Source organism: Crocodylus porosus, unplaced genomic scaffold, assembly GCF_001723895.1.
Source record: "Crocodylus porosus isolate Cpor-Errol unplaced genomic scaffold, CroPor_comp1, whole genome shotgun sequence".
Classification (NCBI taxonomy): Eukaryota; Metazoa; Chordata; order Crocodylia; family Crocodylidae; genus Crocodylus; species Crocodylus porosus.
Window position 1 is genome coordinate 6,414,554 of NW_017728949.1, and position 18,635 is coordinate 6,433,188.

General features: G+C 43.8%; 1 protein-coding gene across 5 annotated transcripts in view; it reads left to right on the forward strand.

Annotated features, from left to right (window-relative positions):
- ADAM23 (ADAM metallopeptidase domain 23) overlaps positions 1–18,635 on the forward strand; it is a 199,573-nt gene that overhangs the window by 129,819 nt on the left and 51,119 nt on the right. For all 5 annotated transcript variants that reach the window (XR_002104497.1, XM_019554063.1, XM_019554062.1 and 2 more), the window contains exons 11-16: positions 2,442–2,608; positions 8,520–8,604; positions 9,243–9,333; positions 10,423–10,471; positions 12,611–12,710; positions 17,661–17,732. Coding sequence is in view for 4 of the 5 variants with exons in the window: in XM_019554063.1 (XP_019409608.1) it covers positions 2,442–2,608; positions 8,520–8,604; positions 9,243–9,333; positions 10,423–10,471; positions 12,611–12,710; positions 17,661–17,732 (564 nt within the window). In the remaining variant the exon portion in view is untranslated. The remainder of the gene's footprint in view (positions 1–2,441; positions 2,609–8,519; positions 8,605–9,242; positions 9,334–10,422; positions 10,472–12,610; positions 12,711–17,660; positions 17,733–18,635) is intronic.

Below are 18,635 nucleotides of genomic sequence, written 5' to 3' on the forward strand. Positions count from 1 at the left end.
AGGTTAGATATCAGGAGGCGCTACTTCACAGTCAGGGCAGCTAGGGTCTGGAACCAGCTTCCAAGAGAAGTGGTGCAGGCTCCTACCCTGGGGGCTTTTAAGAGGAGGTTAGGTGAACATCTTGCTGGGGTCGTTTGACCCCAGTATTCTTTCCTGCCATGGCAGGGGGTCGGACTAGATGATCTGCTGAGGTCCCTTCCGACCCTACAAACTATGAAACTATGAATGCAGCCAGGCAGCATGGAGAGCAGTGCCCTGCAGGTAAGTCTGTGGAGGGAAAGGGTTGTGGGGGGACAGATTCCCCCATGGTGAGGAAGTGGGGAAGGAGCTGGGGATGAGGTTGGGGCTGGGAGTGCTGCCCAGCCAGGTCAGTGAATGGGACCCAGGGCAGGGACCTGAGCTGCGAGTGGCTCATCCAGGGGATCAGCATCCCAGCACTTAAAAATGGCGGTGGGGGCACTTGAACTAAAGCTTGTCAAATGAGCCTTAGTTCAAGCACTGTCACCACCGTTTTTAGGTACGGTAAAACTTTTAACTGGAGTGGAGCCAAGCAAGGTGAGGGTGGATATGGGCTGTTTGCTATTGGCTTGGGACTCTCTACTCTGCTGCCTTTGCCCTGGGGGCCTCACATCAGCCACGTGTCCCCTGCCTGCCCAGCAGAAGGAGGCACAACAGGCCACCCCCACAGCTGCTGGGTGGACAGGGGGTGTGCAGCCAATGCAGAGCCCTCACGGGAAAGGCAGCAGAGTGGAAAGCCCTCCTACAGCAGGCAACCTGCATCTGGCCCATGCACAAATCTCGGGGGTCACATGCCCCGTCTGCCTCCCTTGGGTGAGCTGCCCATGACTCCATCCTGCACCCTGCCCCGGCCCTGGGTCCCATTCACCACCCTGTCTGGACAGACCCCCTCTGCCCTACTTCCTCCCTCACTGTGGGGGCCTTAATCTGCACCCCTATGCCCCTCTCCTCCCCCACACTCCTTCCCCTCCATAGATTTACTTGCAGGGCACTATTCTCCACACTGCCTGGCTGCATTTCTGGCCACATGCATGCATGCAGCTGTGCACATGCACATGGCATCTGGGGACCCCGCCTGGCCAGAAGGCATATTATTTTTATCAGACATTATCAACTACACCAGCCAAAAAAAGCTGATAGCCGATAATGTTAATTTTCCTTTTATTGGTGCCAATCTGATATGGCACAAATATATGGGTACACCTCTATCCACAAGTCATTTTTTTCATGTACCTCAGATTTCAAACATTCTCACCTTCGCTCCTCTAGAAAGAACATAGTATCGTAACACTTCTTTGATGTGAACATCCTTCTTTGACAAAATTAAGCTTGTCTGGGTGATCTCTCCTGCTCCTATGCTTATTATCTTCTGTCCGAAGTGTGTTACTCCATTACCGCTTTTAAGATAGCTGATATTGTAACAAAAGGATTAGTGTAATGGCCATTGCTGGCTCAATATATGCCCCCCTTTTTTTAATTTTGTAGGTTATTTTCACAGTAAGTTGTGCATTTCAGATACAGTTTGATGCAAAATTGTTTTAAAATGTATTTTTTTACATGTGATCGCTCTCAGAGATGTTCTTATTAACTTGGTTTTGTTATGCTTTAAGACCTGAAATTCAATAGTTTAGATAATTTCTAGCTGGTGAATCCTCTTCGTGTGTCACCAATACTATGCTTTTAAATAGCAGACAAACAAATATGGATGAGGAATATGAACACTTTTTAAAATGCGCAGGTCTTCAATATACTGTAGGAAAAGTAGGACTTTATATCCTGAACCTCTTAAAGAGAAGGTTTATTATATCACACAAGCACATGTTTGTGAAGAGAATGCTGATCTTTTAAAGTTGTGTTTAGTAAAATTTTAGGGCCCAATTCTCATTTACATTTACATCCATTTACACTATTCTGGGAGGGTAAAATGTCACTCAAGTAGATGCAAATATTATTTTCTGTCACTTTCATTCTCTGTTACTGTGCCTGAGAAATATAAAAGGGCTTTAATGTAAATGAGAATCACACTGTATTTGAAAATTGGAGCAAATAACTAGGATTAATTGAGGATCCATGTGACCCTTTTCTTGTCAGTTGAGTACTTTGTGCATTTCTAGAAAATTGCTAAGGGGTAAGGTAGATATTCCTGTGTGATGCTAAAATTGTCAAACGTGAGGTTCAGCAGAGGGGAGAAATGAGATCAAAATCAGAATGACCAAATGATTTTGCTCTCTACATTATTAAGTTTAGTGAAACAAGACTATCACAATATCGACATTTTAGGAAATCAGAGGTACACCAGCTAACTGTTTCCCCATGTTTCCCTCCTGCTTTATCCCTCTTGTCCTTCCGCTGACTCTTATTGGCTAACTGTGCATGTTTGACCCAGTGTTCTACTCCTGTGCCTGTCCTGTCTCTGCCCTCAGATATACAAGGAACAGCTGAACACCAGAGTGGTTTTGGTTGCGGTGGAAACCTGGACAGACCGGGATCGTATTAACATTTCCCCTGACCCTATGCAGATGCTCCATGACTTCTCGCGATATCGACAGTACTACATCAAACAGCATGCAGATGCTGTACACCTGCTCTCGTATGTACGGTTAGGCAATAATTTAATTTAGTACTTTTATGTATCTGTTGCCTGCCTGTTTCTTTCTATTTACCTTCTTCTGCCTGCCTGCACTACATAGCCAACTGTTGCCCACACTAGCCAATTCCTGGTATTTTAATATATCGGTTAGTATTTCAGCAGCATGCAACAGAATATAGTACAGACATCTTGATATTTATGATGAAATATTGATATCTTTGCAATTGTTATCCACCTAAAACACCACCAAATATTTACTGTGGTTTACTGTAGTCATACATTTTATTAGGTCAGATCCATTTATATGCCAAGGCTAGTTTAGAAACCTTCTCCTTTAAGTAGTTTCTATACTGGAGAAAATAGCCAACTAGTATCTTAAATGTTTCCCTATTGATTGCTTAATGAGTTTTTATATTATGCATCAGATTCATTACACAGAGGTCTCCATTGTTTGGCCAGTGGTACCCCAGAAAACACTGTTGAAGGTCCAAGTTGGTAGTGATATGCTCTTCAAGCTGAATTCAAAGCAGCTATGAACTGGAGCAAATATGACTGCTAGTGAGCCTGATATGGCAGCCTGCAGGGGTGGGGGAGACTTGGGGATGGGATGAGGAATCTGCCCATAATGAGTTTCACCATTTCATCTTTATCTGCAGAAGGTGAATATCAGGGACGAAGAAGCTGCTATAGCTATTAACCTCTAGTAACTGCTGTTCTGCAGTTTGGACAAACAGTGTTAATTACTCTTCCTTGTATACTCAAGGCTATACTCATCACCTAACTAAGATAAGTGGTTTGGGTGATGACAAATAGATTGATCCCTGTGTTTTTTTCCTACAGACGATAAGAACCATTACTTTTGCTGCAGTATAGGCCAGGGGTCAGCAACCCCCGGCATGTGTGCCGAGCATGGCACACAAGACCATTTTGCTCGGCACGCCACTGCCAGCCTGGGCTCTAAGCAGCTGCTGCCATCCACAGAGCCTAGGCTGCTGCCAACAGGCAGCTAGGAGGCTGCAAGCAGACTTGGCTCTGTGGGCTGGCTGCAGCCGGGAGGCTGCAAACAGCTGCTCCAGGCTGGCGTGTCAGCACTCCAGCACCTTCCAAGGTAGACATTATGTTTTTTCAGCACTCCAGCCAAAAAACTTTGCCTACTCCTGGTATAGGCCTATATATCTAATCAAAGGCTTTTAGTCATTTTCACATCTATAATGTTGTTATAGTTTTTTATGTAGTTTTATTAGGAGGAGGGATAGATTTTCCAAGTCCTGTAACCTTTGTTGATGCTACTTTGATTGATTAAATAGAAATGTTTTTGTGCCAGGATTACAGTATTGCTCCCCTCTCCAAATGAAAAAATATTCTGGATTGTGGAATATGAATGTGTGCCATGAGTTAAAGAAAATTGTGTGGATGATGATTATGTTTATTCTGTACACTGAAACAAAGGGATGGTTCATCTGCTTCTCAGCTGTCACTTTGTAGTTCATACAGAAACTTTATTTATGAAGTATTTTTGTGTGCATTTTCTAACTAGAAACTGAATCTGTTTCAAGAGTTTTCTTTAACATTGGAGAAGTAGTACTATGCTTTTCAGTGCAGTTCAGTATACCAGCTTTAAATAATTTCTTCTTCTTGATAGAATGACCATTATAACATTTCCAGCAAAATGCAAAACAGTGTTATTAATAGAATATTATGTCAGTGCTGTTAATTACTCAAAAGTCAGTAAATATGGAATTAAAATGTTCACAACTTTCATCACTGTACCTCAGTGCATTTGTGCATTTAAACAGGATAGTTACTGCATGATTTCAGAAGACTTGCAGGTATAAAAGTGCCACTTATGTGCACTTTCCTAGGAATGAAATTTCTTTTATAAACGTACTATACCGTGCCCTTCATATCTTTCCGGATGTAATAAGACTCTTGTAACTGTGAAGTACAAATACAAGAGGTGTGAGAGAAGGATGCTCTGAGAAACTTTGAATTTCCTGACATTTGTGTAATTGAACTCTCAAATTACATTAAACTGTTTTTATAAAATATCCTTTAAAAACTGTTTAAAAATATACAGAAAAAAACCAGATAGAAGTGTAATTGGATCATCAGGGTGAGGTTCTAGAGGTAGTATTGTGGATAAAAGATTTATATGTTTCCAGTTTTTGCTTTAAGGGTGCTTTCTCCAGAAAAAAACTAGGCCTGGCTTTAGATAGTTTGTGATGTCTGATAACATTTGTTTATGGCAGCATGGGGCAGGCTATTTATGTTTACTGTGGAAATCACCATTAAACAAGATAACAGGAAAATGACTGAAACCCAAGTCTTCAGCACAGTATTGCAGAAGATGGTCATTATATTTCAAGTCAAGGTATCAAGCACAATATATAATATAATTTAAATAATAGCTTGTATTGCAAAAAAACCATTAAGAGCAACAAGTACTATTAGATGGTCCTTGGAAAATCAAGTATTTTAGATAGTCATCTATCTGTGTACCAGCCAGCTCCAAAGAGACCTAATTTTACAGAATTAGAAAGAGGTACTTAGCTGTGTTAGTTTGAAGCTAAGTAGAAGGCAGGTGAGAGTGGGACCTTATAGACTAACTCGTTTAGAAACTATGAAAGCTCATGCTTCTCTCAGTGTGTTAGTCTATGATGTACCATACAGCCCTGCCTTCTGACATTCTGCTTTGTAATAGACATTGTAGCAAAGTCCTGGCCCCAAGAGTGGCTGTGATGCCCCTTGGTAGCCAAGTGACACCTACCCCACTCTGACTTCTCTGGGACACCCTCTCTTTTGACATTTTGCTTGCCGTGCCTTCCTTGATGTTTCTTATGCAGTACAGGGAGGCTGCCCCAGGGTCACAAAGTGAGCCCTAAGTCCTGAACCATCCAGTCTGTCTTGCCCCCTAGGGCACTAAACTGTGGCCCTCTTGGCCCTGTCCGTGCCTCAGGGCACCAGCCACCTTAAGGGCTGCATTAGTAGTTTCTGTCATCCTCTGTAGCCATGCTCATACTTTGCAGATGTCTCTCCAGATTTTATCACACCAGCTTGTATGGGCTCTGACACTCTTGCCCTTGGTCCACCAGTTACTCTAGCTATGGCCTCCTAAGCCTGGGCCCACTTGCACTGGCCTGGCTCCTCATCCTGCATTTGTGTGCTCTGGGCCCTGTCTCATGCATTGTAGGGCAGCCCTCAGCCATCAGAGTCACTAACTCCAGGCCAGGCTGGCCTTACTGTCTCATTCCTCAGTCCTCTGGGTCCCTGACCCAGGTGTAAGTCAGGACTAGGCTGCTCACTGCCTGAACCCAGAGCCTGCTTGGTCCCTGCCCCCAGGTCAGGCTGCTTCCACTCCCTGTGGCCTCAGCTCTCCCAGCCTCGGCTTGCACCAGCCCACAATCCTCTGGGTACCCAACCCCAGGCTCAGCTTCTTTCACTGGCCTTGGGCATCCTAGCCTTGGCCTGCACCAGCCCACAGCACTCTGTATCCCTGACCCCAAGCTAGGCTGCCTGATGCTGAGTGCTTTACTAGGCACCCCTCTGTGGCCTCCACAGCTCTGCTGTAGCCACTCGGTCTTCCAGTTCAAAACACAAGCAAGGTGCTTGAAAACAAAATCTCCCTAACACTGCCCATTACACCTCTCTTGGGAGCCTCTCATCCTAGCTCCCCAGGGTGGCTTGGGTGCCTACCTGCTTAAATTCAGCAGCCCTTCTTTCCTGGGCACTCTTCTCCCTGCAACAAACAAGGGCAGACTGCCTTCCTGGGCTTGTGTCCTGAAGCCCTGCCTCTTCCTGTCATAGTTTCATAGTTTCTAGGGTCGGAAGGGACCTGAGCAGATCATCTAGTCCGACCTTCTGCCATGGCAGGAAAGAATACTGGGGTCAAACGAATACTGGGGCCATGTGGTTCCCCAGCCCTACACAAGGGTTTCTACTTGCTGATTGGTGACCTGCCTGCCCTCTTCTGCTGCAGCAGCTGCAGCTGCTTCCTCCCACATGCACCTACTATCCCTGCTTAGTGCCAGGGGCCTTGGCCCCCTGTTACTGCCTTCCATTCTGTAATACGTTAGATCTATTTTAAAGCAATCGGCATCTTCCATTGGAAGTGTAATTTATTTTGACTAAGGTTTACTAGCTTCCACAGCCTCAAGACTGCTGAATCCTTGCCTCAAAATATAGAAATGCACATCAGAATCTAGCTTTCACTCAGATGTTTCAAACATTACATTTGTAGTAATGCATGGATTCTAAAGGAGAAGAAACGTGGTGTTGCTCTTTCCCCTCTGTGTGATTGTGAGTGGGACTGAATCCTTTTTTCTTGCCTTTCTTGTAATGCTAGAAGTTGCGTAGTTTCAGAACTCTTTTTGTCAGTCAGCTGGAGGGGGAAAAAAGTCTTTTAAGGCATCGGGAAGGGACAAAGCATGACATTATTCCTCAGTACCTGATGGCCTTTAAGGTCTTAGCCCTCTAAATTTCTCCGCTTGTAACAGAAGAATAATTTTCACATTAGGAACACTTGGTATTTATGCCTTTTTGGTGGCCAAATCAATTGTATTGTTGTGATATTAAATTGTACATAGTATCCATGATTATTTTAAGATATTTTATAAAATCATATAGATTCAAAAAATTGGGGAAACATATGCAGCTTATTTCTGTGGCTTATTAGACAATCTAAAACAACTAATGCTATTTAGAGAAGGTCATAATTATGATGAATATGAGTCAACAGTGTTCCCCTGTTGCCAAGAAGGCTAATGGCACACTGGGCTGCATTAGTAGAAGTGTTACCAGCAGATTGAGGGAAGTAATTATTCCACTCTATTCTGCACTGGTGAGGCCACATCTAGAGTACTGTGTCCAGTTTTGGGCCCTCCACTGCAGAAGGATGTGGACAAGTTAGAGAGAGTCTAGGTTAGGGGGCTGGGGCACATGGCTTATGAGAAGCTGAGGAAACTGGGCTTATTTAGTCTGGAGAAGAAAAGACTGAGGTGGGGATTTGATAGTCTTTAACTGCATGAATGGTGGTTCCAGAGAGGATGGAGCTGGACTGTTCTTGGTGGTGACAGATGACAGAACAAGGAGCAGTGGTCTGAAGTTGCAGCAAGGGAAGTTTAGGTTGGATATTAGGAAAAACTTTCTAACTAGGAGGGTGGTAAAGCACTGAAAGGGGTTACCTAGAGAAGTGGTGGAATCTCTATTCTTGGAGGTTTTTAAGTTCTGGCTCAACAAAGCCCTGGCTGGAATTATATAGTTTCAAATGGTCTTGTTTGAGCAGGAGCTTGAACTAGATGATTTTCTGAGGTCCCTTCCAACCCTAATTTTTTATGATTCAATGAATAGCATTTGTTATAAATCAAAAAACTAATTAAGGGAAGAGGCAGGAGGTCAGTATGCACCTGTGGGGAAAATAATGTGTTCTGTGTAGTGTTTGAATGGTTTCAATTAAAAAGATTCAGAATAAAATGTAATTAAGTAGTATCATGGTTTTAGAGAAGTATATCACTTTGGAAATTGACTAAACTGATTACATACATTTCATTGCAACATTATTTTTGACAACCTGTACTAAATTGGAATATTTCCATTGTTTTTGTCTTATAATAGACATGAAATCACTGCATTTTAAAAAATAATATTTGATGCATTTCCTTTTTCTGATTTTGTTTGCAGGATGAGGGAGAGGCTAAACTGATATGAGTGGTATCCTTGTTGCAAATTGTATATAGTGAACTTGTGGTGGTCTTTTTTTCAAGCTAATCATAATTAACTTAGGGGGTACAAAGAGTGCGCATACAAAGGAAATTGTAGACGTCTCTTATGTCACAGTTTGACCATTCAGATAACTAAAGGGTGTCTGCATTAAATTTCACGAACAATATCTTCTGTATTTGTCTTTGTTCTTAAGGAATGTGACATTTCACTACAAAAGAAGTAGCTTGAGTTACTTTGGAGGGGTTTGTTCTGTGACCAGAGGAGTTGGAGTAAATGAGGTAACATTTTTCCCCCATTAAATCTTTCAGTGTCCATTTACCATTTTACTTCCACACTGCTTGTTGAATTGTTATACATTGAGGGCCTGATCCAACTACCAAAGTCTTCAGTAAACTTTCTATAAATAGTAATGCGAACTGGGTTAGGCAAGTGACAACCTTTTCAGGCCATGTGTTGGAATAACCCATTTTGTGTCAGAGGTGAGCAGGGAGGTGCTAGGATGCAGCCACTGCCAATGCTGCCATTTTCCCCCACTGCAGCATACGGGAACCCCTGCCAGCAAATGCTGCTGAAACCTCATTTCAGCTGCATGGATCCAATGATTTCACAGTCCAGATCTGGATTAATTTAGTTTTTTCCATTCGGATTAAATTTGTGCAAATATCCATTGTATTTCTATGGGTTAAATTTAATAGTCAATTAATGAGCAGAACTGCTCTGACTGTAGGTTTCTACTAAAGTAATTGGTGATTGTGTTTACTTCCCTTGGTAAATGCATGGGGAGAGTCACAATTGCTCTGACAATATTACTGCATATAATACTGTGTTTTAGGGAAACCAGAATAAAGTGTTGTAATATAAGTTGCAATAAGTAATTTTGTGTAATGCTGTTGCTGTTATCCCCTCCTCAATATAGTATGGCCTTCCATGGGCCATGGCACAGGAGTTAGCACAAAGTCTGGCTCAGAACCTTGGAATACAGTGGGAACCAGCAACCAGAAAACCAAGTATGTACTGTGAATGGCCTTTCCTCTGTCCTCCTTTTTTTTGTGATACAGTCAGTTAAATAAAAATTTACAATTATTTGGATGTACCTAACCTACAGCAATGATAGTATCAATCACTGAGTGTATTTACAAGTGAAATTAATGTGATGCAATAAATTCCAGAGTTTGTTAACTGCTCCCAGGTGCAGCGTCTGTATATGCACCAGGACTGCAGCAGTTTGAGCAGTCCCAGGCTGGCAGGAGGCCCGGGGAATCAGCCCCAGGCTCCAGGTGGTGGCATCAGGTGCTGGTGGGGCTGGCTCAGGCACGAGGGTGCAGTATCTGTGGAGCCATGTGTTTAGACTGCAGGCAGCCCCCACACTTCAGCAACCTTGTGCCCCAGCCAGCCCCTGTCACCATCTACACCAGGGGTGGTCAAACTGTGGCCCACTAGGCCATTCTATCTGGCCTGCGGGGCCTCTAAACATTTTAGAAAATTAATATTTATCTGCCCCTGGCTGCCTGTCATGTGGCCCTCGATGGCTCACCAAAACTCAGTAAGCGGCCCTCCGCCTGAAATAATTGCCCGCCCCGATCTACACACTGTCTACACATTTCAGCACAGTTACTTACTCTTGTCCTTGATAGTGCTGTCCTACCATGGAGTTAATTAATTTATTGCGCCCTAATACTGATGCATGTGTAGACAGTGATGCTTTACTGCACAGCTAACTAGTCAACTCTGCTAAAGGTGCCAAGTATCCTGGCCTCCCTCAGGAAGACGGCTTTCACCTGAAATGCGTACAGCTGTCTGCATGTCCATCATCTTAGGCTCCCCACCCCCTGCAAAAATGAGGCAGTGCCTATGAACTCTGCAGTAAAGCATCTACTGAGTATTATTATTTTCAAAAATATTAAAGTACCAAAATTGAGGTTTGCCAGACTAGGACCCGATAAGTTTTAGGGCTAGATTCTGAATGACAAACAGCCGCCTACCTTGCATATATATTATTCAAAGGTCTATATTTATATAAAGAGTATATGCTTGATGTTGGCATATTTATAACTGTTTGCTTTCTTTCTGTTGTATTTTTGTATTTGTCTGAGAAGAATGTGACTGCGTAGAATTCTGGGGTGGTTGCATCATGGAGGAAACAGGGTATGTTGTAATTGTTAACCGAAATCTATGGAGATGAGATCAGTCTGTACACTGTTTATTTGTGGGATACTATCAATCTATTTCAGAATTAGCTGCATGAAAATGTAGTAGACGTTATCAACATATTTGTCCTGAACAATCCAACAGACAAAAACTAAGGAATATAACAATGACCTGTAACATAGATGTTTTGACAAGAAGTAAGAAAATAGCTGAAGTTACTGGCTAACCGTAGGCAGAATGTAGTAACCCAAATAGGAAATGTTGCCATTATGCCATTGCACATGATCCTCCCACACATTCAAAAAAATAAGTTATGTAATCTTAAATTGACTGCATTTGAATATAATGTCCAAGATAGTCCTATTTGTTTAGGAAAACAAATGTAATCTGTATTCTGAATGCAGATTACATCTTTTTTCCTGAAAAAAAGAAAAATTCCAGTTGTTTTGTACTACACTACTTTAAAACTATGCCCCAAACTTTGTTGCACCTTGAAGTTGCCTCTGCTTGGGCCTCAGTTTTAGCTTCAAGGCGAATATGATCCTTGCAGCAAAAAGCAAAGGAGCAACAGTTTAGATGTATTTGAGTGAGGATTGCTGGGGCAGGTAAGACTCTGGGCCCGCTCTCTCCTTCACCCCACTCTCCAATGCTCAGTGTAATCCCCCTTCTACCTCTGCCCCAGCCACTGAACGCTCTCTATGCCTCTGTCAAGTACATGGTATCACCACATTTTATGTATAAAGAGAGAGAGTTAACCATGTTAGACTGAAGGCAGGCTTTCACATACAAAAGCTTATGCCTCTTGGAACCAGTTAGTCTCTGAGGTGCCACCCTACACTGGATATATGCGTACCATAAGAAGTTTCTCCATCGTCCATCTCAGTGTGATGTTAGTAAAAATATTATAGGAATAACAGTTACATCCTTACCATACATTCATATAATAGAGATATGCAATTTTCAGAAATACAGGACTACATTGAATCTGTGGGTATTTTCCCCTCAAAGGTGAAAGGCTTCCCCTGACCTGATCACATTGCCCTTCTTGTTTTATATAGCTGTTGTAACTACTGTATTAACCCAAATCTAAATTGCCTGAATTTAAGATGACCCCCAAATATTTAGCTTCTGTACATGAACAATTTATATATGTGTTACAGTTTTCCATGTATAGTATCTGACTATTGGAGAGGTGTCTAAAATTCATCCTCCTACCACTGCAGCAGGGAAAGCAGTGACAGGGGGACAGGTGATTGGGAAAGTATACAGGTGGGGGACAGGCAGTGGAGAAGAGAGTAGGGAGGCAGATGTGGGGGATTCAAGTGACCACAGTCCTGCCCTTTGCCCCAACCACTCCTTGTCCCCTGCTGCCTGTCTGCCCACCAGTTGTTCCCCTCTGCTGCCTGTCTCCCTCAAACCTTGTGCTTGTGCACCCCAATACCTGTCCCTGCTATACCCCCTGCTACCACTTGCCTCCCCCCACTTTCATCCCCTAGTGCCTGGTCCCCCTGCTGACTGCCTCCTTCCCTCCCCCCCCCCCCCCAATTCTTCCCCCCGCAGCATCTGTGTCCCATTGCCACTTACCCTTTGGCTCCAGCTCCAGCCCCTCTCCAACCTGGGGCATGGAGCATGTAGTTGCTCCAGCCCCAGCCCAGCCCAGCCATGCATCAGCTCTGACCAGGCCCTGGAGCTGGAGCCTGGGCTAGAGCTGCTGCCAGCTTTGCTGCTAGTCTTGGCTGGGGCCAGATCAACCATGTGTTTCATACTCTGGGCTGGAGCCCTGTCAGAGCTGGAGGATAAGCAGGGACAGGATGAGGTGGCAGGGCAGAGCCTGAGAGGGGGTGAGGGGGGAAGGCAGTGGCAAGGGTGGAAATGATGGGGGGCCAGGTTGGGGGTTGGGACAGAGGTGGGAGTGAGGCAACAGCTGTAGAGTTGGAGGTGCCCCCAGCGTTGTAATGGAATCCAAGAAGAGAGACTTCCCTCTCCACCATGTTAAAAGGGGAAAACGCCTTGTCTTTGATTTGAATAAATATGGTAACCATCAACATTTAAAGAACAAAGGAAGACTGTAACTTTATTCTCGAGTACCTGGCTATACAGAGGGGTATTTGCTCACTTGATTGTTTGTCATTTTAGGGTCTTCCATTCCAGAAAATTTTCTAAGTGCAGCATTGCAGAATACAAAGAATTTTTACTTCGAGGTGGTGGTGCCTGTCTCTTCAATAGGCCAACAAAGGTAACTTTACATAAGAGATATTCTGGCAGTGGCTGTTGCTTCTAACAGACAGTGTGGAGAAGCTGAAACGTGGAGAAGCTCTAGGCTACACTTCAGTGTACACACCTCGCCTGTCTCCCTCCCCCACTGGCCTGACTCCAGCCCACTGCCCCCTTTCCCCCTTTCACAACACTGCAGGTCCCTGCTGACTGCCTGCCCTCTCTCTCCTCCTTCCTCCCTCCCCCACTTACTTGTAGCTGCTTGCACTGTCTGTCCTGGGAGAGCAGGCAGAGGAGGGTTAACCGAACTTGCCTGCTCTCTGAGAGAAGAGCAGCAGCTCAGAAGCAGTGGAGAATGGGCAGACAGGTTAACCCTTCCCTGCCTACTCCCATGGGACAGACAACACAGGCAACCATAAGTAAGTGTGGGAGGGGTGAGAGGGAGCCCCAGGGGCAGGGGAGAAGCCTGGAACGGGATGAGGAGGGATTCTTACCTTTTAGTCCTCCAGGCTGCTGCTGGCCTGAATGTGTGACTATTCCTAATTTGAGCTAGCATTAACACTGGGGCTGGAACATATGAGCAGATCACAGTGTAATGTATAATACAGCCCTAAAATAAACTCAGGGTTTGAGATGAGGAAGTAGTTCATTCAGTAGGTCCATTTAATTTCTGGATCCTGTGACTAAGTACATTCTAGGTCAGCGGTTCCCAAACTGTGGTACGCATACCATCAGTGGTACGCAGACAACCTGTGAGTGGTACACGCATAGGCAGCAGAAGGCCGGGGGGAGGGGGAAAGGGCGCATGCAGGCACCCGGCCACAGCCTGCTGCAGGCGGCCAGGAAGGGGCAGGGGGGCAGATCGAGGACCCCCTGGTAAGAGAGGGAGTGGGGCAGAGACAGAGGCAAGGGCTGGGGTGAATGGGGCCCCGGGGAGGGTTGTAGGATGGTTGGAGCTCTAGGTGACTCATGCAGGGGTTTGGGGGCTTCCCACCATTGTGCATGCCCTGGGAGGCATGGGGGGCACGTGCCCCTTGGATTTGTGCACTGGGCAGAGGTGGGCTGCCTGCTGTGTGCTGGGCTTTGTGCCCCACTGCCATTGCTTTGGGAGCCATGGGTGACGCCATGTGCCTCCCGCATGCTGGCTGTGCCATGTTCCCTGTGCCATGTACATTCGGAGGTGGGAGGCACATGGCGTCATGCATGGCTCCCGAGGCAATGGCAGTGGGGCTCAGAGCCCAGTGGGCAGCCCTCCTCTGCCCTGCACTCAGATCTGGGGGGCATGTGCCCTGCATGCCTCCTCTTGGGTATACACAGCAGTGGGAGCCGCCCCTACACCCTTGGATGAGCCTCCCATGGCTCCATCCCATGACCAGCCCCAGGTCTCATTGTCCCCTGCCCCTGTCCCACTCCCTCCCTCACCACAGAGACCTTGATCTGCCCCCTGCCCCTTCCCCTCCACAGACTTACCTTCTGGGCATGTGTGTCTGTGCATGGGTCTGTCTGTGTGTCTCACCTCTCTCACTAAACATCCCCAAAAGCATCTCTGGACCAGTAAGTTTACATTGTCTTTGTTTTAATTTACAATTGTTTTACATGGCTACCATAACTGATAATATGATGTTTTATGATTACTAAAGCTTTTCATGTTGTTTTAATACCTTTGTGTATGAAAAATTTGCTGGTGGTATTTAAGGCTGTATCATTTTATATTGGTGGTGCTCAATATAGCTGCTGTTCTAGGTCATTGAGAAAAGTGCCAATTGCAGCACTATATTTAGATAGCAGTATGGGGTCTACCATTCCAGAAATTTTGTATGTATGTCATAAGGGCCTTGAAAAACTGCTGTTTACTGTCAACCTGGATTAGATTAGAATGTTCACTCTAGAGGGAAAAAGTTCTGTGTTGTATTACCATCCTCTTTAGCCATTCAGTCCCATTTTGGCCCTTTGCTGTGCAACAAAATTACAATTTTTTGGATCATTACAACAGTAGTATACCACCCTATTAAATCCAAAGTATTGTAAAATGCTCCTTTCCCTCTGTAAAACTAATTGACTCTATAGTCTAGCATTTTATCTCCTAGCTGTCAACTTTTAACCTTGAATAAGGCTATCTGTTTTTTCCTGACTTGCAATAATTGAAAAATGGTTTTGTGACTAATTTCATAATCACTGGCTTTTTATAGATTTCAAAAGAAAAATCCCATTTAGAATATAGTTTACATTTTTACCAGCCATTGCACTTAAATAACCATAAAACATTAGAGTCTGAAAAGAGAAAATCATAATTTAATCCTGAGTATGGTCATAGCAACATTACAGTTGACTACCAGATTAATATAAGTAAATCTTTAATTGTCTGACGATGAAGACAAAGTCCCTCTTTCTCCAGTAAAAATGATTCTAGGAGACTGGTTGAAGTAGATTTGTGAATATTATTACAAGATGAAGAACTGAATTTCAGGTTCAGATTAAGAGCAAGATATTGCTCTAAAACTATTCAAGTACAAAAATATTGAAAACGTGTAGGCAAAAAATTAAATTTTCTAAGTTATGCTAAAACAATTTAGTGAAGAAGTGGGGATATATAGGTGTGTATGAAATTTTACTATACAGCCAGCCATTCATTGCCAAAACTGTAGGCCTTTGTGAAGAGCAAAATAGTTCATTTTTTTAAAAATGTTTTTATCTTCCCCTTTGGTGTCATATTTTAAATTGTCCATCTGTTTTTCGAAAGCATCAAAAAATAATCCTTCCCAAATATATGGTGTATGTTGTATTTGATTAGTAAAATTTATTACTTTCATTGCTGCTTCTTTGCATTTGTGCTGTCAATGCCCCACTAAAGTTTCAAGTTCATTGTTTAGATATGTCTGATTAAATTCAGCGAAACAGCATGCAAATACCTGAATGTACCTGTAATAGTCAGTAGTACTCAAATGGTTCAGTGTCTTTGCTAACTTCAAATATCATGATGTTTTCATATTCCTTGTAACTATACTTATGCTAAATATTTTTTATGTAAAATGACAGAGCTGCAAAATAATTTTAGCTCTGCTTTTTATAAAAAGCTACTTCTGAGAGCTAGTAGGGCACTTTGTCCTGAAGAGGTTTAGTAAAGTGATTTTATTGCACTTGGAAGATGGAGATATAATTCCTGACTCAAAGAAAAATCATTAAAAAATGAAAAAATAGAACAAGAGGCATTCTAAAGTGACCTTTTAATGATGAAGTTGACTCATATGAGCACTGAATCACCATCATTTGGACAACTAAGCAGTAAAGAAACTTGCAGAAATATTGTTTTTCATTTACAGGGCATTGTGTTAGGTGCAACGGAGAGGGGTCAAAAGATAAAAAACGGGGAAAAATTAGGAGAATGAATAACAAATGAACCAAATATTTTAGGTCACAGCTGAGTAATACAAGCTGTAAATGAGAATTGTTAATGATTTCCTTGATGGCTCGGTGGGTAATAGCATGGTCTGCCCACAGGAGGTTTGAATCCTAAAATGTTCTTGGGACTAATGGGCATTTATACCTGTTCCCTGGGAGTTGTGGGGGAGAGGGCACTTTAATTAGAGTGGCTCTGCAAGCCACTCTGATGTGCCTGGAGTGTCTCATGTATTAGCATCCCCACACTTCAAAATGGCTTTATCTAAAGCTTGTCGAACAAGCTTTAGATAAAGCACCCCCACCGCCATTTTGAAGCATGGGGGCACTGATACACAAGACGCAGGAGACTGCTTAGAGTGTGGTAATTGCCATGCTCCAGCAGACTTGATTAATCAAGTCTGTTCTGACATTAGAATTACAGTGTGTTGGAGCAGCGTACCTGCTCGTGTATAGGCACTTAATATTTTTACCTAACAAAGCTGAATATTTCAATTTAAAAACCAAGCTTAGATCATTTTGCTTACTGCAAGCAACAGCATCTAAAAAAACCCTACATCTAACTTCACTAGTTGAAGATCTGATTTCCTGTTTTTTTATTATTGAATTTTTGTTGTTCAGCCATTTACTCTTTCATCATCAACATAGGTTAGCATAATTTTTGGGTCCTGGGGATAACTTATTTAGCAGTATTTTATTTATACTCATTTGTCTAGCTTTTATTCCGTAATTTTCTTCAAAAGTTCTTTTGATGCATGATTGATGTTTCTAAGTGATGGTTATTTTCAGTTTGTGAATAGAAATAAATCTTCTTGAAGTAGAAATAAATCTCTTCTCTGTGTTCAGCTTCATTAGCAGGTGCTTGCTCTATGTGCTTATATCATCCCCAAAATTATATTACCAACCAGTTTCTGAAAAAAATTGTTGAAATAATGGGAATGCATTACTGAAAGCAGTTTATAATGTTGCTCCACCAAAGTTTTAAGCTGTCTGGGTAGTTAATCCCTCTATTTATTGTATTTTTGTTTGCTGCTCCCAGGTAAAGCTGGGGACCATGCAGCTATCTACGCACCATGCACCTCTCAACAGTCAGTTGGCCAGCTGAATGAAGTGGTAGTAGGCAACATTTTTGCAGAAGTGTAGTAAAAGGCATGAACAACTGGTGCCTCCCGAGACTGGGGGACACCATTTGTAGGCGGCAGCATCAGTGGCGAGTGGAAACTGCCCGCAGACCCCGGTGGCTGTGTTGTCAGTGGCAAGAGGGGACCACTTGCAGACACCGGCAGCAGTGTTGGCGGCAGGGGGGTGGCAAGCAGGGACCTCCCACATGCACCAGCGGCGCTGTCGGGGCGTGAGGGGCTGGTGATGAGTGGTGACCACCTGCAGAAGCTGGCAGCGGCTTTGGCGGCGGCCAATCTCAAGAGGGGCACATACCCGCCCTGTGCATCACCTGTGGTAAAAGGGGTATTTTCTGTGGGGTGATGGCTCAGCAGCAGTGTACTGAGGGGCTGTGTCTTAAAGATTAGTCATTTGATACCATATATGCCTAATTGTTACTATTTTTTGTCACTTTCAGTTGTTTGAAACTACTGAGTGTGGAAATGGTTATGTAGAAGCAGGAGAAGAGTGTGATTGTGGGTTCCGAAATGTAAGTTTAAAAGTTCAATATATTATTCCTGCCAGTCATTCTCATAATAACATATTGCCCAAAATGATATGGATGTTAAGAGGGAAAAGAAGAAGTATTGTGCTGAACTTAGGCTGCCTTTCCTACTGGATTTTAATCAGATATTTGTGTTAAAATATTTGTTATAAAACCAAATATTTTCTCTAATGATAAATAAATGAGGATGTGGATTGCAGCAGAAACAATCTTGCAAATACACAACTTTCTGTTTCTCCCACTTTCCCAAGACATTCCATGTACAACTCTGAGAAATGCCTCTTAAAATGAATTGTAGTGGCTGAGCTCAGCAAGCAGTGAAGGCCACACTGGTGCTGAAGCAAACAGCCTCACATGATCTATACATTGCCTTGCAATCTTGGTCTTGCCCCCACCCCTGCTAGAGATGTAAATAACAATTAATTAAGCACCTGTTTAAACTCCCCTAATGTTATCAGTTAAACGGTTAACCAATAACATGCATCTGCTGGGGACAAGTTCCTGCCGTAGCCTGCTGCCGCTGACATGCAGCTGCCTGAGGACCAAGGCTAGCTGCAGGCAGCAGTGGCAAGCTCTGCCACAATCCCTGTGAAGCCATGGGTGGCAGCAGTGAGCTGGGAAAGCCCCTTGTCCACTGCTGCCACTGGCATGTGGCTGCCTGGGGGCTAGGGTTGCAAGCAGCGGCACTGTTGTCAGCAGAGCCCTGGCTCATCTCATTGCTGGTGGCAGGTGCATATGCGCCTCATGGCAGATAGCGGGGGAGCTGCAAGGGACCCGATCCTTCTTGTAGCAATGCAGTCCAGTCCCTTCCCTGCCATCCTGAGGGAATGGCACCCACTGCTGGCAATGAGCCAAGCTGGGACCCCACAGACCTTGGTGCAGTTGTTT